At 51.5% G+C, this 22,324-nt stretch overlaps 1 protein-coding gene across 1 annotated transcript; it reads left to right on the top strand.

The window, feature by feature from the left end:
• The first annotated feature begins 1,641 nt into the window (after window positions 1-1,641).
• On the top strand, window positions 1,642-20,454 carry KY (kyphoscoliosis peptidase). Its single transcript, XM_042024692.1, has 12 exons — window positions 1,642-1,846; window positions 2,832-2,894; window positions 5,041-5,103; window positions 6,695-6,769; window positions 6,875-6,907; window positions 7,469-7,519; window positions 9,209-9,291; window positions 9,650-9,758; window positions 12,390-12,507; window positions 16,746-16,934; window positions 17,500-17,690; window positions 18,507-20,454. The coding sequence occupies exons 1-12, from the start codon at window positions 1,714-1,716 to the stop codon at window positions 19,412-19,414; spliced, it is 2,016 nt and encodes a 671-aa protein (XP_041880626.1). The 5' UTR covers window positions 1,642-1,713; the 3' UTR covers window positions 19,415-20,454.
• Window positions 20,455-22,324: the final 1,870 nt, after the last annotated feature.

Raw genomic sequence — 22,324 nt, forward strand, 5'->3', positions numbered from 1 at the left:
ATAAATCTCGTGGACCTGAAATGGAGATGGGCAAGCCCCAGATGGCTTGGAAAGTCTGCTTGGCGGAGCCCGGCATGGCTCAGCGTGCATCTGGCCCTCCTTCTTCCTCCTCCTCACCAGGTTTAACCACCTCCAGCCAGCTCCTCACAGCCCTGTCCTCCTCACAGGGACCCCTGTAACAAAAATTCCTCTAATGCATGAACCAAAGAGCAAAACCTGGACCCTAACAACATTGTCATCTATCCTGGCACGGGACTCTTGCCGCGTTACTGGGGGTTACAGGCACATCCCGTCCCGGGTGCTCCCCTCTTGGCAGGGATGCTGTGGCACCATCCAGCGGGACACGGGGGGCTCAGGACTGTGCCATGGTGCACCAGCAGAGCTGGATGGATGCAGGTACCCTGTGGCCACACACGCTATTTCTGGATGTGCTGAGGAGCTGCTTAGGGCTGGATTTGGAGGCGAGCACGGGGGCGTATCAGCTGTCCGTGCTCTGGAAGGGGCTCAGGAACAGAAAAGGGGCAGGAGATTGGGAGGGGACGGGATTTATACAGAGATCCACGGGAAAACCCGTGTCTCCAAACACAGTAACCTAACACCAGGTAGTAGTACCAGCCCTTGCCCGTGGATCCAGGACAACAAATTTCCCCACCTGCAGGCAGAAGAGCCCAGTGCTCTCACACTCCTGCCTGAAAAGCACCAGCAACACCCACAAAAAGGCACCCTGCCCATGCCACGCTCCCGAACCCCCTCTCTGCCAGCGGGTGCCTCCCACAACCTTTCCCAAGGCTGTCGGAGAGCCCTTCAGCCCACAGGTGCTGTCGCTCCCCCGGGACCCCCGGCCAAGGCGGGGGCTGGCAGCACGGCCGGGACAGGGGCCAGTGGTAAAATTAGAACGCGTGTCCCTGCCAGCCCCTTCTGCGAGCTGCAGGGACCAGCTGAGCCCGTCTAACCCGCACTGTAACCCTTCATGTCCCCCGTTTTGTGGGCTGGGACAGTTACTAGAAAGCCAGGGATTTGCAGGGCTTTCCTTTTTGATCAGCCGTCTCCAGCTACCCCAGGGAGCCGGGCTCGCGGGCTGATGAGGCAGAGAGGTGGGGTTTTTGGATCCTTTGGGACAGTCGGGATTGCAGCCTGCAGTTCCCTCCTCCGCTGTCCCTTTCCAGGCCAGGCAGTCCTGCAGAGACCCATCCTCCCGCTTCGAAGGTTCGTGTCTCCTTTCCAGCCGCTTCTCCCCATCGCTGCCCTCCTCCTGCAGCAGTTTTGTTATTATTTACACTCCTAAGCATCCTTTGAGTTCTGCCGGGGGACAGGATCCAAAGAGAAAGCCTTTTAAGGATTTGTGCCAGCTCCGGGAAGCGAATCCCCCCCAGCGAACAGTGGTGCTGGGGGATTTGAGTGTAGACAAGTGCTTAAAGCTGAAAAGGGCAGAGAGAGGGGAGGGAGCCGGGGGCACGCTCTGAAACCAGACCCCCCGCCCGAAACGCAGCTCCTTCCTCTGCTTTAGGAAACGGATCCCTCCTGCGGTTTCCTTTCAAAGGTGACTTGTAACCTCTTCATTAGGGTCGGCTTTGGCAGAGCCCTGATGGTGCAGCTGGCAGGGCCGGGGCTGCGCTGGGCGGGAGCGCTCGCCGTGCCAAGGCTGGGCAGCACTCGCGGCCGCTCGGCGCAGCGGCGGCTCGGCGGCAGCACCGGCGCCCCGGCCATGCGCTGATGGGTACCATGGACTTTAAGACAGATCCCAGTGCAGTCACCATCAATGTGTTGCTTATCGTGCGCCCCGAGGAGGCAGCGAGCAAGGAGAAGGGGCAGCGAGAGGGGCAGACGGAAGGCGGCCGAGGCGCAGGTAACACCGCGCCTGCATCGGGCGAGGGAGGGCAGGGCTGCAGCTGCACGCGGAGAAGAGAAGCAGCGGCTTTGGAGCAGGGTTTTGGCTTCCCCTCCTCTTTCTCCTCTTTGCACACATGCTGCCGAACTCCAAAACGCCAACTTTTTGTGTAGAAGCGCAGCGTGTCTCCGCTGGTGCAGCAGAGCCTTGCGGCAGCCCCGCTCCGAGCTGCGCCCTGCCCAGCTGCAGTGCGGGCAGCCCCGGGTGCAGGGGCTGGGACCCACGGGGACCCTCCTGCCAGGGCTGTGTTTGCGCCGTGTGTGTCCTGCCCCGGCCCGAGCTGCCCGCACGGGCTCTCTGGGCTGTGCGAGGGGAGCAGGGAGAGGGCTCGGCAGCTTCACCCCACAGCAGCACCCACTGCCCCGGAGTACAGGAGCAGAACTGTTTTGTTTGCAGCGTGCCCAGGCTTTGTCTCCGAGGATCACTGTCCAGAGCCATTTATAGCTACAGTTTGGGACAGTGTCCCTGGCCCAGCTCCCTATCCTGCAGAGGGTCTTCCAAAAAGCTACCGCTGTGCCTTGCAACTGCAAGGGGAGCTTCCCTGCAGAAGTAACAGGAGGAGAATGAGAATTCCTGCTCTAAAGCCTGGGAGAGAAGCTGAATTTTCAGACAACCAGTCCCAGGCTAACAACTACAGGCAGAGCTATCACAAAGTTGTGCCCATGCTCCACCAAGCACGGCATCCAGCACCTGCTCAAATAAGAGCAAATCCTAACAAGCGGCTTAGACCTGGACCACTGCACCTCCTGCCCCTTGGTATTTCGTACTTCAGCAACAAGAACTGCAGCCAAGGCTGCAGATGAGACAGAAGGTGGATCCTGATGACACCTGGCTTCAGCTGGGAGAGTGTGTTGCATGCAAGGGTTTGGGGTGCTTGGCCTTCAGGCAGTGCCAGCACTTCAGTCCAGGAGGGCCCTGCCAATGTCCTGTTTGTACCTTACAGGTTCGGAGGGTGATGGCAACGGGAACAGCAGATCACAGCCACCCCGGGGCACAGAGCTGAACGGTATGTCACCCTCTCCCCTGTGAGAAACCAACCCCAGCACACAGCCCAGAGCTCCAAGCTGTGCCTCTCGAGCATAAATGTGCTTCATCACACAACTCATCCCTTTCCAGCACTTTCAGGGGCTCCAGAGGAAGCACACGGAGGGCCCTGGGAAGCATCCCCTCCCTCTGTGCTCTCCGTGCCCCGTGGGGCAGCATGCACAGGGGTGGCACTGCCGAGCCCCTGCACATCCATCTGCAGGGATTCTCCTGCTCGATCAGATTACAGGCGCACGGAGCTCTTACATTTCACAGCCAGCTGATGGCAGGGGAAATTCAGTGCCCCCAATTGCTCAGGTTGCAGCCAGAGCTTCCAGAGACTTCCCCAGCACTCACACAGCTTAAAGTAGGGTCTGGGGGGATGCAAAGAACCTTTTCAACCATCTCTCCACCTCTCCTTTCTTCATCTCCCCCCTCAGAGACTGAGCAGAAGGTGGGTGGGATTGCTGACCAGGAGTGATATGGCTGCTAGTTCTCAATGTTCCGCTGCCAATTCCCAGCCTTCTGCCCTAAAATAGCTGAGGAGGAACATCTGAGGAGGTGACCCCAGAACTACGGAGCAGCTCCCAGGGAAGGGACTCAGACCTTCCCACTGCTTTCCTGGCACTCTAAGCCTACCATGGCTTAGCAGATAAAGGCAGGGGCAAAGGTAGAGCAAGACACAGGTAATTGTCAGGTTGTCAGTGGATTTTAGTTACACCAGGGAGGAACTTTGCTTCCACAGGTCAAGCAATAGCAGCGTGCAAAAGCCATGGCTGCTCCCAGCAGGATGCCTGGCAGGAGCCCTGATCCAAGTCCCTCTGTAATCAGTGGTGGCTGGAGGCTGCTCACAGTCTGGGAGCAAATGACATCTCATGCAAGGCACTGCTTTGGGGCTTTTTTTACAAAGCAGACAACAAAAGCCTCCACTCCAGGAAGCAGATAAATATCCTGCATTCTCTCCCTCTGTCATGCTCAAGAGGTTCTGCAACCAGAGCTGCAGAGTCAGCCTCCTCTACGAGTGAGTAAGAAGCTGGTATTGATCATTTCCCACCCTGAATTAATGGCAGGGGTATTTAGCATGCACATGGGAATTCTTCCCTTGCAGCTCTACCTTAGGCACAATTTAAACCCCTGGGAGGGGGGAATTCAGACGCTGGAGGAGCAGGCAGAGCTTTGGCTCCTCTGGCACCACAAGGGTTAATGAATTCCCCTTTCACCAGCCATGTTAGTGTCCTGATGAGGCCTCTGACACCCCTGGTGATGCCACAATATTTTCACACTTACATAATCCCCAGCCCCACTGAGGCAAGGAGGCTGTGGCCCCACTCCACAGGATCCCGTCATGTGGCCACACGGCACCAACGGACTCGGACCAGCTGTGAGATCCAGGTTCCTCCCTGGCTTCTGGTGGAGGTGGGATGGGGATCCCAGGACGCCTTGAAAAAGAGCAAGAGATGACCCTGGCCTACAGCCACCAGAGCCTGGAGTGAGGGCTCGGTGTCCCCTGGCATTTGCTCCCTGCCCGGGGCAGGGATTTGCGCTGCTGCCACCTGTGAGCACCCTGGGCACGTCGGGTGCTGCCCACACCTCCCTCTGCCCCGAGGACTCCAGGGCCAAGACAGCCAGGGTCTCCCAGGGGAGAGAGCTGAGGATGAGCTGCTGACAACCACACCGAAGTTCCCACTTTGCTTCCAAGCCGCCAGCACTGCCCTTCTCTCCTCCCCACCTCTCCGAACACCCCCTGCTAGTTCTCAGCGTTCCGCTGCCAATTCCCAGCCTTCTGCCCTGAAATAGCTGAGGAGGAACATCTGAGGAGGTGACCCAGAACTACGGAGCAGCTCCCAGGGAAGGGACTCAGACCTTCCCACTGCTTTCCTGGCACTCTAAGCCCCCCGTGGCTTAGCAGAGAAAGGTGCAGGCAGCCCGCCCTGAGCAGCAGCAGGCTGGGTTGGAGCGTCCCTCTGCAGAGGGGTCAGGCACCCCGGCCAGATCTCTGCATCTGAAGAACAGGGTTGAGCTTCCTGAGCCGTTCCTTAGCTCGCTGCTGAGCACGGCTGATTTAACCCCGTCCTTGCTGACGGTTCGCTCTCTGCAAGGCACTGAGATGTTTCCCTTCGTGCCCCCAGGCCGGCGCGGCCCCGCGGATCCCTGTGAGCAGGCACCACCCATCACTTCGAGCCCTGACAAAGGTAAGTGGTGACCCAAAAAACAGAGCAGGGCTTCACTGAGCTCCCAACAAGCTTTTTCTCCAATGAAATAACCTCAGAACATCCCCAAAGAGAGAAAATATCCCACCCTGGGACAGCTGCCCCTCAAAGCACTTGCTGGCCAAGGACTTGTCTGGCCACAAAACACAAGGAGAACAATAGCAAGTGCTTCTCTGAGCTTGGAGCAACCTGATCTAGTGGGCAGGGAGTTGGAACAAGAGGATCTTTAAGGTCCCTTCCAACCCAAACCATTCTATGATTCTTTATGAAGGATATCTTGATCAGGAATAGTTAAATTAAAAAATCATCAAAGCACCAGCAGCCATTTCATACCACCAGTTTTTAAAGCAATGATACAGCACGTTGAAAAGTTCGTGTGGAATCACTTTTCTCATTTGTTAAATGCCTTTTAAACTCATCAGCAGAAAGCATTCATCACCAGTAAGTTTGTTTCTTGAAAACAAAGAATTTTAATTTATGGGGGAAAACTTAGAAAGTGAAAGTTGGGGAGAAAACCCACAAAAAAAGCAGAGGAAAATAATCTTGAGCAATAAGAAAGGATCCCCGAAAATATAAAAACTTTAAGGAAACCAAACCATTTGCATAAAGTCTTCTCTTTGAGAAACAACTTGATTTTACCTTTGAATTAACTGACAAAACACAGCAGCCAGCTCTGTCCTGACACCCTGATACCTGCAACCATCCTAGAACTGGAGTCAAGCTCTAAGATTTAGGTTATTACAGGCTTTACAGTTTTTCTTGCTTTCTGGTTTTGGGGCTTAAAGGACATTGAATCTCTCTGCATAATCACGGGAGAAACTTCAGTTTTCTAAAGGTAAATGCTGCAGAAAAACTTATTCTTGGATGAAAATGCAGATTCCCACCTAATTAGCTGGTTCCAAGAGCTGCCTTTCAAGGAAAACGCCAAATGTCATGAGGCTCTTGATGAATGTGTAGGAGGGATCACTGGAAGGCAGCCCCGAGGTGCATTAACATCTTGACCTTCGGTCTCCCGAGTAACCTCTGCCTGACCCGAAACAGAAGCCCAGGAGCATGTGGAGCTCCTCCAGGGAACCTTGGGAGCTGCAAATGCTTCTGAAATACCTGCCCAAAAAAATGCAGTCTCTGTCAAAAAGTTCAGGTAGCTTTTATCAGAGATTCCCTCACTCTTTTTCTGGTATTTCCCTCTCTGAAACTTTAAAGACCAGAGCCCAGGTTTCCAGGGAAGGTTTTTCTGGAGCATCAGGGCATGCCTGGACCACAGCTGGCCTTGCCAGGACAATGCCTCTTACAGGCAGTGGCCTTTGTCAGACATTTTAGTATCACAAGTCTAACCATTTTCATCACTTCAAGCCTTTCTCTGTTTAATTCCAAGAAAAATCAATGAAAGGCATTGATTGTCTGCCTGCTGTAGCTCCATCAAGAGCTCTTTAATATGGTGATAAACCTTGGCTATCACCGGAGCTGCTGCTTTGTCTGAAGCTAAGAGCTGCCTCGGCAGGCACTCCTGCCCCCTCCTCCACATCCTGGTTAGATTCCCCTTTTTAAGGGAGTTTATCGCTGTTTCTTGCAGGAACCCAGGTGACAGTGGAGATTCACCACGAGGATACCAGCCCCCAGCTCATCAAGAGACTCTCCCTGGGAAAAGGTACAGCCCCAGCTTTAAACCCCGGCAGGGGCTCAGCCCATCCTCCCTTCCCCTGAGCCGGGGAGCCCGGGCAGGCTCCCACTAACCCTGCCGGGCATGTTGCAGGTTCCCAGAGGCTGAGAGGACACGACAACAAAGGTGAGGCTCTGCTCTATCACGGCGTGTCTCCGGGCTCTCCCTCCCCTGGGAGGCTGCTGAAGGGCACATGCTGCTGACACTGCCCATGACTGGGGCTTGAGGAGCAAAATCCCTCTGCTCCTGGGCTGTGGGTGTCTCCTCCTCCTCTGGCCCTGGGATAAGGCGGGTGGTGACACTCCAGTGTCCCTCAGCAATCCCCCAGCTGCCGCAGAGCTCCCACTGGGGTTATCACCTAACAGCTCTGGAGCTCAGAGCTCCCTTCTTCCGCGCCTGGGGAGGTTTGGCCGTGGTGGGCTGGGGTTTGATGTCCCAACCCTCGGGCTAGAACAGGAGATGCCTGACTGCTGGGGAACGCGGGCTCTGCGGGATGGCAGGGCGCGGATGCGGAGCACACTCCGCAGGACGCTGACATCCGTGTCCAAACGGAAGGGAATGGGCAAAGAAAAGCCTCAGTTCCAGCTTTTTCCACCCCGTCCTGCTCCCCACAAAAATTTATTTCTATTTGTCTTTTCTTCTGCGGGCAACAACCTCCTCCCCACCTCTCTCTTCCTTGCTTTGCAGGTTTCCAGAGGACTGAGGCCCCGCGGCCACCGGGAGCGAAGGACCTGCACGGTAACTCGCCACTAGCACAGGAGGAGCGTTCAGCTTCCCGAGCCCCTCTCATCGGGACGGCAGAGGGCAGCGGCTTTGGGAATGGCACACGTGCCCAAGCCCTTCCCAAGGCTCTGTCCCCAGGGAAGGCAAACAGGCACAAGGCACAGGACTGTCCCAGGCACTGTGGATCCCACTCCTGCACAGAGCCCCTGCAGAAAGAACCTGGCAAAGACAAAACCTGATAACCACGTTTAAAAAAAAAAAAAAGACCATCCCCTTACCAAAAAGGCAAAAAGTCATTTTCAGAGCTGCAGAGAATGGGAACCTTTGAAGGTGTAAACCTGCTTTCTCTCCCTTTAGGTCAGTGTAACAGCTCTTTTCAGGGAAAACACAGACAAACAAACCAGCCTGTTAAGAAACAGGTGCCGTGTGCCTACACGCTGATTTTGGCAGGCAGCACTGGGACGCGGGATGAGGGATACCCCAGACCCCCTCCCTGGGCAGAGGTTTCCAAGAGCAGGGCTCACATTAACAACACACCTTGGTAAGCCAGGAATAGATCTTCTGGCCACCCCCAGAGCGAGCTGGAGCTGGGGCCAGAGCCCATTTTGGGGAGGTGGAGCAGGAGCAGAGGGTGGATACAAGTTTCAGAGGCACTGCTGGCTCCTCAGCCGGGACAGGATGCTCTGGGAGCCTCTCCTGCGACTCCCAGCACCTGCAGAGCAGGCAGAGGGGTGTCCCACTTGCCTAATGAGGGTCAGGAGTGAAGGCAGAAGTGACCAGCTGTGCCCCTACACTGCCCAAGGCAGGCCAGGCAAACAGCAGCTCCACGGCACCGTCCGTTCACCTCTCCCAGCACTCAGGAGTCACACAACAGTGTTTTCACTTCAGGTTCTCTTTTAAATCCTTTTAGCCCAGAGAAATAACAATTCTGCAGAGACAGCTAGAGGAATCTCTCAGTCCTGAGCAGCTCTGACAGCACAGGACAGGCAGATGGCTCTCAGTTCTCCTCTCTCCAGCCAGCAGAGCAGGGAGGGCTCAGGTCCAGGGGATATGTCCATCCATCCCCCATGGCTCACTGACAGGAGGCAGCAGTGTCAGCTCCTTGCAAGACTGTTCAAAAAAAAATCACTTATCTGGTTAATCAGGGCAAGTTATTAACCCTTTGTTCACACCGAGTAGAACCAGGAGCTCAGAGGCTGCAAAGATGCAGAGGGTAGGCACAGCAGGTTCAGTCTGACTGCTCCCAGTGTTCCATTCCTCATGTGCCTGAATTCCTGCAGAATGGTGGTCCTTTACCATGCAAAACTCCTAGAGAAACCCAGCTCTTTAGTGCTGGGGTTTTTTTAAGAAGTCATGTGTTTTCTAAGGCTTGCACAGTACAGATTTTCCCTGATACTTCTGCATTGTTCTCCCGTCCCTCCACACAATATCCCAGGATTTTCCATGCTGTTATGCAGTGCCAAAGTTGCAGGGGCAGCTCACACTCCAGGATTGCACAAATCCTAGCAGACTAGACAGGATGGCTCCTGCTTTCCACGCAGCTGGCAAGGACCTCTGCGGGTGCCCTCGTGTCCTCTGCTCCCTGAGCACCCGCTGATGGATGTCTCCATGGGCCAGGCAGGAGCTCTGTCCCCTTGTTCCACCATACTGCCAGGAAAAACATCTCCTCCCTTCCCAAAACAATGACAACTCGTTTCTTCCCAGCATATCCATGGGACAAATCCTCTTTGAAATCCATGCCAGTAGATCTGCAGCAATTTGAGAAGCTGGATGCCTACGCGTTGAAAGTAAGTCTTGCTTTTGCCTCTGTCCTCCTCCCAGCTCCCCTGCATGGATGTTCCATGAACCTGGCTCCCAGCACCAACACCAGCTTAGGCTGAGCTATGGGGCAGTGGCAGAATCTCCCAAATAAGTGAAAAACCTTTTCCCTTTAAACATTAGCAAAGAGATCCCACTCTGGGAACTCTAACCAAAAATACATGGACCTACAGCACTGCAGCTCTATTTCTAAGGAAGCCAGAGGCAGAGCAGTCTCTGGCAGGTGGGGTCTCACTGGCTTCAGAAGAACAAGAGATGGGGAGGACAGGAGATCTACCACAGGGATTTCTTCACCATGACATTGCAGTGCTTCCTCCCCACACACAGGTGAACGTCAAGAACAGCGTGGAGGAACTGGTCAAAGCCCTGCTGAAACAAGCCCGCACCGACCTGGAAAAGGTCCGAGCCATATGGATGTGGATATGCCACCACATAGGTAGGCTGAGGTCTCCAACTGAAGATAAGGCTGCCGCTGTCACCCATGGCAGCTTACTCTGTATTTGTGAGTTAGTTCCATGTGGGGAGTGGAATGAAGGCTTTCTGGAGGTTTTTATCCAGAAATGCGCCCAGAGTGTTTCCCAGTTCCTCTCCTCACACTGCCAGGCCCCACAAGGTTTGTGTGTACATGATGGTGTAAAAGCTCTGGTGAGGAGATCCCAACAGAGCTGTCAGGGACAGAGACATCCCCTGAATGTTAAGGAGCATGGACTGACTCCAACCAGGCCTGGCCCGACTCCAACCAGGCCTGGCCCAGGTATTGTGGGCAGAAATGGGTTAACAGTGGAAAGAGAATAACCAGTGCTGGGCGAGTCAAAGCCTGGGCTTCAGGACATGCAGTGAAATCAGCACTCTCCATACTTCAGGGCAAGACTAAAGCAGTTTGGGACTGACCTGGCCATGCTAACCATGTAGCTGCTGATACCAGTGCATGCAAGATGAGGCCAGTGCTGCCCAACCTGCTCTTTTCCTCTCCATCACTTGGCCTGCACTGCAGCAGTGCCCCATCAGGAAGTGTAGGAGGTGAGGGAAAGGACAGCTCTGCCTCTGCCCCCAAGACTTAATGGGAAAGAAACATTTCTGCTCCTGTTATGCAAAATGCCATCATGTTGCATATCCAGCTTCCCCCCATTGGGGTGCTGGGGTGGCAAGAAGCCCCCCTTTGAGGTGCCACACAGGAAAGGCTACAAGTGCTGCCTCCTCCTCCTCTTGCCATCTCCAGGCTGTTGTGTAACTCTGGCCTTGGGACTGAGTAGGAAGGGGCAGGGGAACCTGAGTGGTTGCAGCTCTCAGGAGGGTTGGAAAGGTGCAGCTACAGACAGGAACTGCAGTCACACAGCTGCCAGTGTGGGACATGGAGCTGGGCAAGGCAGCTGGATGGTTCCTGGTGGTACCTGTGTGGCACTGGGACCCTCCCAGAGCAAAGGCACCAGCATCAGACTGTGCTGGAGGGGCTGTATCGGCCTGTGGGGACTCGGCCCAGGGATGGAGATCAAACTTAGAATGGTTTGAGTGGGAAGGGACCTTAAAGATCATCTCATTCCAAGCTCCCTGCCACGGGCAGGGACACCTTCCACTAGACCAGGTTGCTTCTGAAGTCTGGATCATCACTTGCTCCCTGTCCACCCCCACAAAACTGGGCTCTGGGGGTGGTGGGTGGCTCTGAAGGTGACAAGCAGGCCCCTGCTGTTGGGAAGCCTGGCTTTGTGCTCTGGCTCTTGGGTGGAATGGACTTGTCTGGTCACACCTCCGATGGAGTTACACCACCTTGGCCCTGGCTCTCGTTCCTTCCTGTGAGACTGACCCCTATTTACACACATGGAAAAGAAACAGAGTTGGGAATTTTAATCTGCTGGCAAAAATGCAACGAATCTGTCCTGGAATTGCACTGATGACATAAACTCCTTCCTCAGATGGATTTTAAGTGACAACACTGTTCTCTGGGCATCTTTTCCCACCCCATTCAATTCCTGCCTGTGACGGGCTGCTATCCCCACGCAGCATCAGCACTAAAGGCAATAATTCTTTTAGCTGTCATTTGTGGTACACATAGAAAGCCTCATGGAGCCAGCACCCCCCAAAGTGCCCTGTAGCTTTGCTGGTGGTCAGTGAACAGCCAGGATGGAGCTGCCAGCCTTTCCCAGTGCCTGGAGCCAACGCCGAGGAGGCACTGGCTGAGCCCCTCGGATGAAAGTCAAGCAGTGGCAGCATTTCATCAAAGCACACACACAGCCTGCTGCTGCTTTTCCTCCTCTGCCCCAGCACTGAGGGGAGGGGGAACCAGCTGATGCAGCATTCCTGAGAGCTTTGTCAGAAAAATAGATCTGTATTTGAAGAAAGAGGTTGTGGACAGGGCCAAGGTTGGTGGTATTGAATTAACCTTCCCAGACCAGTTCCACAAGCTCTGTCTGAAGGAGCCCTGCTGTGCTGCTGTTGTGTACTTGTTCCAACAAATCAAGATTTCCTGAGCTTCCGGGTATTGATATGACCAGACTGGACAGGGCTTGGAGCAACCTGGTCTAATGGAAGGTGTCCCTGCCCCTGGCAGGAGATTGGAATGAGATTACCTTTAAGGCCCCTTCCAACCCAAACCATTCTACAATTCCGGGACTCATTGCAACAAACCACTTCAGGTGTTTCCCATCAAGCTGCTTTTCAAGAATTTTTACTATAAATTGCTTGCAAAGAGTGCAAAAATCTCAGCAGTTTCTTTTGAGGTAACACCAATCCGACTCCCTCAGATGCAGCGTGCTCTGGTTTGTACTGGGAACTCTTGAGACTGTAGATCCTCCACTTGAGGACAGCTCCTGAGGACACTAATTTTGTCCAAAAAAAATCAAAGTTTTCCTCCCACTTGGATTCAACTGCTGAACCCCAGCCCAAGCTTAGAGCAAAGGGTGATGAGGGGCAGAGCTGTCCCTCTGCCCCAGCGGTGTCCAGGCCAGCTCCCCAGCACAGCCACGGCTCGTTCCGCTCCGCCACGGAGATGAAAAGCGATCTGCTCCTGCTGCCCATCGAGCCCATTGCCTCAGGCTTTCGGATGAACTTTTGTCTGTGCTCCTCCCCCCAGAATACGACGTCGTGGGCTATCACAACAAAAGCCAGCTGTCGAGCAAGCCCAGAGATGTGCTTCAGATGGGCAAGAGCATTTGTGAGGGCTACGCTGAGCTCTTTGAACACATGTGCAGGTAAATTAAGTTCAGAAACATTCAGTGTCGGGGAGAGTTAACATTCCTTGTCATCTCCATGCCTATCCTGTCTGCCTTTGCATTGACTGATGTGACTTCAAGCAGGACGTGGAACTTCAGCTTTCAAACCATGCTGTGGAAAAACAGCAAGTCCTAGAAAGGTCAATTTTGCTCCCTCCTCCACCCCCCTCCCCAGCATAATTTACTTGGTGCCATCTGCTGAGCTTCGCATTGCATTAACATAATGGCAGATGAAAACACGGAGCTAATTTGATTAGAAGAAGTAGAATTTTCCTTGGAGTATCTGGATGTGAAGGTTAAAAGCATCGCAAGACTTGAACAAGGAGTGCTGTCTCCAACACGCTCCCTTAAAAGAAGTAGGCAGAGTCCCAGGAGGAACTTTCCCCCAAACCCTCTGGAGATGCCCTGTCCCCTCCAGGAGCACCCCAGGGACACTGCCTTGCACTTACCACACTCTTTTCTGTGGCCAAGCTCAGGGTGCAGCACTGTTGAGGCCAATACTGCAATTCCCATTTCGTAGCCACGTTGCCATTTAATGACTCTAATCCTTTCTTCTGCCAACAAAATCTTGTGGACTTCACTGGGGATTAGTCACCTAAACTCCTCCACAGAGCAGGGCTTTACAGTCACAAAGCCATTTCTAAGAAGAGGCAGCCCCTTCCTTGGTAGGGATACAGGGAGCAGCCCCAATCCCTTCTCCCTCATGTTTCTCCAACCCAGTAAGGAAAGGAGATGGCTGTTGCACAAGGCAACCCCCAAAACCCACAGCGAGGAAAGCAATGAAGGTGCTTGGAGAGTTTGGGGATCAGCCTTAGGCAGAAGGGTTGCCCAAAAGGAGAAAACTGGACCTCACAACTCAGGGACGGGAGATTGGAAGGGACTTTAGGAAGTCATCCTAACAGGGTGGGCTTGCAAGGTGGCCCCCCCAGGGAGCAGTTTCCATTCCCTTGGAAAAATCACAGACCAGTTATTAATAGCATGTGCAAGTAATAATTGGCTTTCCAAAAGGATTTGAGAAGGTTTTCACCATAGAACAGACAAAATCTACAGGGAAAAGGAGAGAAAAAAAACCCCCCAGCATACTGTGCCAGATGCTGAAGTGGTAAATGCTTGCAGCCAACAACATATCCCACAATATAGTTTGGTCCATTCCAACCCAAACCATTCTATGATATTGGATCTTGTTTTCTAAAGAGTAAAGAAACAGGATGGTGAAGTATGCATTTATAGCTGCATCCTATGGAACAGTTATTAGCAGTTAGAAGGGGGGAATTTGCATCTATTCATTAAAAAGCATATGCTTAGTTCATTAAAAGCATTAATCTTTCCAAGGATATCTCTGACTATTTAAAGGCTCTGTTGATTTACCCGCAATTCCTCAGTTCCAGGCTGATTAGTCACCATGTGATTCAGGAAACTTCCCAGTCATCCAGACTATTATATTGTCAAATATTAGCAAAATGTTTAGCTCCTGTCCTGAAAAACTGTACTTGAAGACAACACCTCTTTCTTGCACAGAGATCTCCTCATCCCTTCTTCCCGTGCTCTGTTCTGCTCTTACGCTGAGTCTAAGCAGAAAGGCAGGAGGCAAAGAGCACTCATCTTACTGAAAGGCTTCTCAGAGCCAAGTTTTTGGGGGGGAAAGGTGTTTTAACATGCCTTTTTTTCCCTAGCTCCTATGAGGGAACTTGAACAAACAACCCAATTTGCCAGTCACCAGGAGTCCCCCCCAAAGGTCCTCCCGAAGGCAACGGCTGACATTGATTGAGTCCTACTTGTCCCAGTGCCAGAGGGAACAATTCCTGCTGCAGACACAACAGTGTCACCTCTGACCACAGCTTTGGCAGCCAGACTTCTTCCCATTAGCTGAGATTCCTGTCAGAGAGGAGAGGTGGGGACAGTGGGAAGCTGGCCATAAGGCATCACTTTCCAAACATCAGGTGTGATAGCAATGAATGCAAACACAGGCTCCTGACCAATATTTCAGCAGCACTTATCAAGTACTGGCTTCCCAGCTGGCAAGCAGACTCTAGGAGGCAGCATGGCTGAGTGAAGCAGTGCAAATCCATGAATCCAATTTAGGGCAAACCTCACAGCCTGGAATTAGGGAGACACTCGCTCACCAGGGTTAGTGATGAAGGCACAACAATTGTTTTCCCAGGAGAGGTTTCAGCAGCTTTGGGAGCAAAGCTGGCCTCACTGCCCAAAGGGGATCTGACCACTCAGCTAGCTGTGCCTTCTTCATAACCCATCTGTATGTATTCCAGATTTCACATCCTCTTGCTTCTCCCGTTTCCTGCAGGCAGCAGCTTTCCTCTTTTCAGGCGCAGAGGCGTACACCTACCTACCACAAGCATAAACCATTCTGTTTCCTTCTGGAGAAGCCAGATTTGCTCCTTTTTTAGATGAAATGATCAAAGTCAACCTAAAATCAAAGGGAAGAAGATGCCATTGAATTCCAGTGACACCTGTAGTAAGAGCCAGACTATTTCCAACTGGTTTTGAGGCAGAAAAGCAACTTCGTGTTTAATCTCCTTGCTGCACCAAGCAAATGTTGCCAACTGTTTCTTAATTCAGTTCTTCCAGTCCATTTTATATCTAGGTCATCTTCAACCTCACACTGCCACCTCAACCAGTTCTGGAGATCTTCCCAATCTTCTCTCTGCCTGCTTAATTTATCTACATAAAGTCATTGACACAAGAAGAGAGACATGAGCACCCTTTTCAGCAGTACAGAGTTGCTCCTTTACAGGATGTTTTAGCTTGGATTTTTGTCTGTCCATTACTAGAGAGACCAGTTTAAATGCTCTGGTCTTTATTTTGGGAACTTTGAACACATCCAAGCACAAACTCTTGCTGCTTTGCCAACATTCACTGTAATTGAGAGCACCGTGAGAGCAGAACTTGTCCCTTAATGTTCCCTCTGAATATCCCAGCTAACAAGAATGTCTAGAGAAGCCTAGAAGGATTAGATGCCAATCCCCATGAAATTAGTGGGAGTTTGGTACTTAGCTCCTTGAAACTCCTAGGATCAAATCTTCCCTAAAGCTCCCAGGCCAGCTCCTAGTCTCAGTTACATCATGCAAATCCAGGCTCTCACCAGTCTTGTCAGTGGAGTTGTTCCAGATTTACTGCCCAGCTCCACGATAGAATTTGACTCACAGGGGCCTGTGGGCTGGCAAGGGCTTTCCAGACCACCTGCAGCACCAGGTTTCTCCGTGGCATTCCTTCCAGCCTGGCCTGTTTGTTCTGGATACTCGTGGAACAGGCAGTGCCCACTATCACTGCTCCATCTTCTCCTTTGCTCAAGTGCCCACCTCCCCTGGAAACCAGCATCCTCTCCCTGGATAAAGCAGCCCTCCCTACAAACTCCACTGCACTGCCGATTGCCAGCCAGTATCTGTTATCAAGCCTCCACTTCTTAACAACCATGCTAATTATCTTCCCCATAAATATCACTTTTCTCCTGAGCTAAACCCACATGATGCAGACAATCTCTCTCTAGAAGCCTGCACATTTTATTACTTAAGGTAGTTGTTCCATTTAACACACTTCTCAATGAAGAAGAAAAATGTCAGTGCTGTCCTACACAAAAGACAACGCTCCAAGTGAAGCAATTTTAGATTAATGGTGAAATAAGATGCCAATGTTAGAATCCATCAGCAGAGAGCTTATTAACACAGTGCTTATTTAAATCTTATTTACACATCCACACAGGTATTCATCATGTTTTTAGAAAGAGACTATTTAATCATTTCTACCCTGGGCAAGCACAAGCTCATTCTTTCAGGAAACTAAATCAGCATCCACAATCCCATGAGGTCTGTGATACCTTAGCTGGTGTCAAACACCAGGCCCACAGTCACGGGGAGAGAACAGCCTGTGCTTTTAATTTATAATTACATGGGCTAATTGTGGACAGCAGCAAAGGGATTCCACTGAGTAACAAGACAGAGAGCAATTAAGAACACTTTATCTTTGTCATCCTCTAACAGTGCTGAATTGATGGCGCATCAGGCAAAAAGACTGGGAATACACGAAAACTGGGAGAGAAAAGGCCCTTCCTCCAGCAGGGCTCTCTGAGTCTCTGGGCAAAGGCTACAAAAACAAACAGCCCCACCCAACACCTCAGGCAGCATCACCTTTTCTCCTTCCCCAGAAGTACCTGACAGGTTTAAAACAGGACTCTCCTGCTGCAGCTTATCGTTTCCTTCCAGTCTTGCAGGGATTCAGTGCAAAAAGCTCTCGGGACATGCCAAGGGACACGGGTACAAGACAGGGCAGACCTTTACAGGGGACTCTGACCATGCCTGGAACGCTGTCTACCTTGAGGGAAGGTGGCATTTACTGGACAGCACCTGGGGGAGTGGTTCTGTGGATGATTCCTTCACCGAGTTCACCTACAGGTAAAGAACCCCTTCTCTCTTAGTACATAAACCCTCCACAAAGGCAGAAGGAAAGCTGATGGGATTGGCAAACCAAACAGGTGCATTTGGTACCACAGCAAGACCCAAAGCCATGAGCGAGGTACCCAGGCTGCCTGCACAAGGCACGGGGCACGGCCTGTAGAGAGGCAGCAGCCCTGAGCAGCAAGTCACAAACTGCCAAAAGCCAACTGGGTTTGCTTATCACAGCTTCAGTTTAGGCAACAGTCCGTGGCACTCGATTCACAGCTTTTGTGAATCGATTGGAGTCAACACCCAGTGCCTCCCTCTTTTTCCAGGAGCCTGTGGGTGCGCAAGGGAATAGTGCAAATACCCAGGGTTTATCCCAAAGCTCAGCATTTGCCCTGGAAACAGAAGACCAGAGCTCAGGTTTCTTCTCTGCCTGGGGAATTTCAAACCCACGGATCTCAGTTTATCAGCAGCTCAAACCACTCCAACATCCTCCTGCTGAAACCACCACCACTGTGCGGGGGAAGAATTCACTATTTGTAATTACTCATTTTCCCTAATTTCTCCCTTCTCCCAGGTACAATGAGTTTTACTTTCTGACTCACCCGGCCCTGTTCATTAACAATCACTTCCCAGATAACAGTAACTGGCAGCTTCTTAAGCCCACGCTGACGCTGAAGGAGTTTGAGAACAGCATGCTGCACAACAGCAACTTCTACACGCTGGGGCTGCTGGCCACACACCCCGAGACTCCCATCATCCACACAGGTAACGGAGAGGCCACGGAGCATCTTCCCTCCTGCATCCCACATCCCGCACACACCACTGGGCACCTCTCTGGGCAATACTGAGCAACCTGAGTGAGTGCAGCAGCTCCTTTAACATAAAGCCACTCAGGTGCCATGACTGAATGACAAGGCCCACGTTTAAGACCCCCTTTCCTTGGATTTTCCAAGAGCTGCAGGAATTTAACTGGATGGCTGATCTGTGAATGCTAAGAACAGAGTTAAAACTTAAGGACATCAACATTTTAGGACTTAATGAAGACTTCAAGCTGTTTGGGAACAGGCTCACAGGGAGGTAGATTAATCTCATATCCACATACTGGAGAGTTCCTGCACTTTGAAGCTCCTGGGCTGGCAATTGGGTCTAATCACCTCTAATTCAGCCCTTGATGATCATAGAATTACAGAAGTCCATAATGGTTTGGGTTGGAAGGGACCTTAAAGCCCATCTCATTGCAACTCCCTGCCATGGGCTAGACCATCTACTAGACCAGGTTGCCCCATACTTTCAGTTATGTTTCACACAGGCTTTCACATTCTATCAGACCACAGCTCCATGTCAGGGTGTATCAGAAGAGGATAAATGCACATCTCCCAAACAAAGGCCACTCTCATTCTTTCTGACGGACACTGGTCTATGCAAACAGCTGACAAGCTACGACCTGCCAGTTGCAGCTCTTGGTTTTACTGCTAGAGAAACAGCAATTTACTGGGCCAGATTAGCCTTCCCAGAACAGGGGGTACATGCAAAAACTGTACTGATACTCCTATGCAGCCTCTTCTCTTTTGTATTTCCTAGTAAAAGGAAAAGCCTCTGTATCCGTGGACTGCCGTTCCAACATGTTATTCATGTTTAAGCTGAAGGGAACAGACAAACACGGTTTGATGACTTTGAAAAAACACGGAATGAAGCTGGATGTCTACCCACAGAACACAGGGAGTCACAAGCTGGAGATCTTTGCCAAGTCCTCCAAGGCCGAGGCTTCAGATGACGTCTACAAGTGCGTGGTGGAGTACGTGGTGGAGTGCGAGTCCGTGGACATGGCCATGTGCTTCCCCAAGGAGCTGCACCAGCCCGTCGGGCCCAGCTGGTTCTCGGAGCGCCAGGGCTTCCTGCAGCCGTCACACCGCGAGCCCGTCCTGCACACCAACGACGGGCGCTGCTCCCTCACCTTCACCCTGAGCAAGGACATCAGCGTCTCCACCACGCTGCACACCGACGGCAGCAGCCTCGACGAGGACATGGGCAGGCGGCACGTGCTGCAGACCCACCGCGGGAACCAGATCGAGCTGAAGGTCCACCTCCCGCACGCAGGGAGCTTCGTTCTCAAGATCTACTCCAAGAAGAAGTCGGACCCTGGAAATTACGACTATGTCTTCAACTACCTCATCAGGTGCCTGAACACAGAGGTGAAGTGGCCAGCCTTCCCCAAGAGCTACGGCAAGTGGCTGCAAGACTACGAGATCCTGGAGCCGCTCTCGGGCGTGCTGCCGGCCAACTGCAACGTCCAGTTCAAACTCAAAATGCACGGCGTCGCCAAGGTGCTGGTCCAGTCTGAGGACATCCACCCTCTCACCCAGAACAGGGACTGCTGGGAGGGAACCTTCAACACCTCGGGGTGCAGAGAGGTGTTTGTGATGGTGCACGAGAACGCCAACCACAGCTCCTACTCGAGCGTCCTCAGATACGAAGTTGAGACCCAGTAACACCCACTCCTTGTTCTTTCACTCACCTGCATGAACCAACCTCCCCAGCGTGCCCCAAACCAAAGCACCTTTTGGAGATTGCTCATTCTCTCAACCAAATCTGTTCTTTCAACAAATGCAGGATAACACTTGCAGGCTTTTGCAAGGCCGTGGGCTCAAAGATGGTCAAGGAAGCAGAAAATCCTGTTAAGAAAAGGAGCAGCAGTGGAAGACATGAGATAAAACCCTTGCGGGTTATTTCAGTAACACTGTCCAGGCAAATACTTACAAGAAAACAACTGACTGTCTGCAGGGAATTCTGTGCCAGCAGGGATTGCTGGTTTCCAAGTTATGGACCATAAGAAAAGTCTTACGAGGGCTACTCCAAGAATTCACCTAGTTATGGGGCAGGATGAAGAAAGTGCACCCTGGTTTTGAGCAGCAACATTGGACACGAGGAACTTCAGGATATTTAAACCACGTTTCTGTATAACTTTAGTCAAGTTGCAAAATACATCTGAGGAGAAAGAGGAGTTAGGAAGAGCATACAACATGAAGTTTCCTTGTGCACTTCACTGTCTTACAGATTTCAATAATACTGGAAAAATACTTTTTACACTGACTCTTAAATACAATAAACAAAATCATTTTTACCTTTTTATATTAGAGTATTGTAGACACTTTTTCTGCTGTAATTATATCTGAAGCATATGGGTGTTTCCAAATAACCAAAATGACCATAAAAATGAGAATAAAGTTCTCAGAAATCACTCCTTACTCCAACCTGTCTATGCAATACTGCAGCTATGAACTGACTGGGTTTTGTGGGACAGCAGGCTGAGTGACATTATTATCTTGTAACAAATCATTTGGTGCTGTTCTCTTGGAAAACGCCTCCACTCACAAGGCAAAGGGGGGCTTCTACTGAACCCCATCACAAATGCACATCCCGAGATGGAGCAACATTTTCATAACTGATTCAGATGCCTGTGAGCGTTAGCATGACCCAAGAGGTATTCTGTTTGAGCTTGGATTGAAAATAAACCTGTTATGTTTTTGCACTCTGTTTCATTGACCAACCAATATGAATTCTCTTCCCAAAGCTGCTGTATTCTCCACACAAAAGAGCTGGGTTATTCCTACATTCCCTCCTCAGTGACTGGGTGGCAGGAATCACTCACAGGGCTGCCCACCTGCAGCAGGCTCACTCCTACATTACTCCTTCCACCCCAGCACCCAGGGTTAAGTTCCCACTTAAGCGGGTTGAATACCTGCAGCCAGATTCCAGGATCAGCACTCTCTGTGATGATGCAGGCTGCTGCAGACAGGAGCTGCCAGCATAAACACAACATGTAAGCTAACAGGGCTTACTCCAGGGTAAGCTGGGAGCACAGCAAAGCTTCAGAGTCTTTTTGTACTTGGAGACAAGATGCTGCATATGCGACATAAAAGTAGGTTTTAAGTCCTCCCCCAAACAGCTCAGTGTCTTTGCCCTCAAAATCTGGTGGCAGCAGCTCCTCCCTGCAGGAACACTAACAAGCCGTGGAGCCCAGCAGGCACCCGCTCCCTGGGCATCAGCACAGACTGAGCAGCACAGATGCAAGGCAGACTCGGGGATCTTTTGTTTGCCTAAGGACCTTGAAGGCTAAAGCAAGTATTGTCTGTCAGCACAGACAGCCCTGGTTTATTTTGGTGCCTGGCAGAAGGGTTCTTTTTTCTCAGATCCCACTTTTCAGATCAAGGAGGACACACTGCAGTAGCTTTCATTTCACAGGTCAAGCTGATCCAGTCAAATACGTCACTTCTTACAATGGCAGGATAAGGAAGCATCCCAGAGAGTTTAGTGACTAAAGAAAACAACTCCTTCCACTGAACAGGGTCAAGGATACCGAAGTACAGAGGCCCTTCATGGCACCACATATTTGATGCTCACTCACACGTACACAAACAGACACGTTGGGAAAGCCTCTCCGCAGGTGACACCGCTATGAACGCGGTCCCTGCTCCTTGTCTCAATGACTCACTTCCACAAGCCCTCTCTCTAAGCCCACGTTCTCTATTTCTGTCTCAAGATGGCAGGGGGAACAAAAACTTACCCCAAGAGAGTAGAGAGGACAGTTTATGTACTATTGCCCCCTACCCAGCACGACCTCGGGGAGTATTCCCTGTTCCTGCAACCCAACTCTGCAAAACCCAGGCAGCTGCAATTCCACACATCTACAGAGTCCCAGAGTCTTTAACCCCTCAAAGTGACCCCAAGCACTGTCACACCCACAGCAGAACATCTGTAACATACTAAAGACAGATGGAGCCTGCACAGCTCCCCCTCTGCAGATGGACAACAGGAAGTGATGCAAATAAAGTTCCACACTTCTGTCTCAAACAGAAAACAAACATTGCCCTGCAAATGTGCAAGAAATTCTCTAGTGCTATTGAAGGCATAAGTTCAAAGACACAAACCCCCTCTCCAGCTTCATTAATTATAAAGCTGCCAGGGCCAGGTGATTAGTCCAAGGGAGGTTTGACACTGCAAAGGCAGAGAATGCCTGAGAAACCCTGCAGCCCCAGATAACAGCATCTCAGAAGTCTGCACTTGCTGTGACATCTCCCTCCAGGATAAACACAGCTCCTTCTCCTCCCCCTCATAAAAAATGGACATTCTTCAGCACAGCCAAGGCTCCAACACCAGGAGAACAGCTCTGGAACAGACTTTTCAGTTATCTGCAAAGAGAGAAGCTGGGGAAGACAGAGCACACACACACCAACACAGGGAAGTAACTCAGCAGTTCCCCCGCTGCAGATGTTAATTTGGATCACATTAGTTCCAATTTTTTGGCTACTCCCTGAATGAAGCAGCTTATTACAGGTATTAGAAATTGATAAAACTGTAGGATTACGGCTGCTAATTAAACAAATGGATCATCTTCAAGC

Source organism: Corvus kubaryi, unplaced genomic scaffold, assembly GCF_017639235.1.
Source record: "Corvus kubaryi isolate FWS band 111438036 unplaced genomic scaffold, C.kubaryi_AGA036_p1.0 37264, whole genome shotgun sequence".
Classification (NCBI taxonomy): domain Eukaryota; kingdom Metazoa; phylum Chordata; class Aves; order Passeriformes; family Corvidae; genus Corvus; species Corvus kubaryi.

Excerpts from the sequence above, each read along its gene's own strand:
- KY (XM_042024692.1), top strand. The coding sequence starts at position 1,714 with ATGGGTACCATGGACTTTAAGACAGATCCCAGTGCAGTCACCATCAAT. Across the intron at positions 2,895-5,040 it reads CCGGGGCACAGAGCTGAACG|GCCGGCGCGGCCCCGCGGAT; the intron begins GTATGTCACCCT and ends TCGTGCCCCCAG. Across the intron at positions 9,759-12,389 it reads GTGGATATGCCACCACATAG|AATACGACGTCGTGGGCTAT; the intron begins GTAGGCTGAGGT and ends TCCTCCCCCCAG.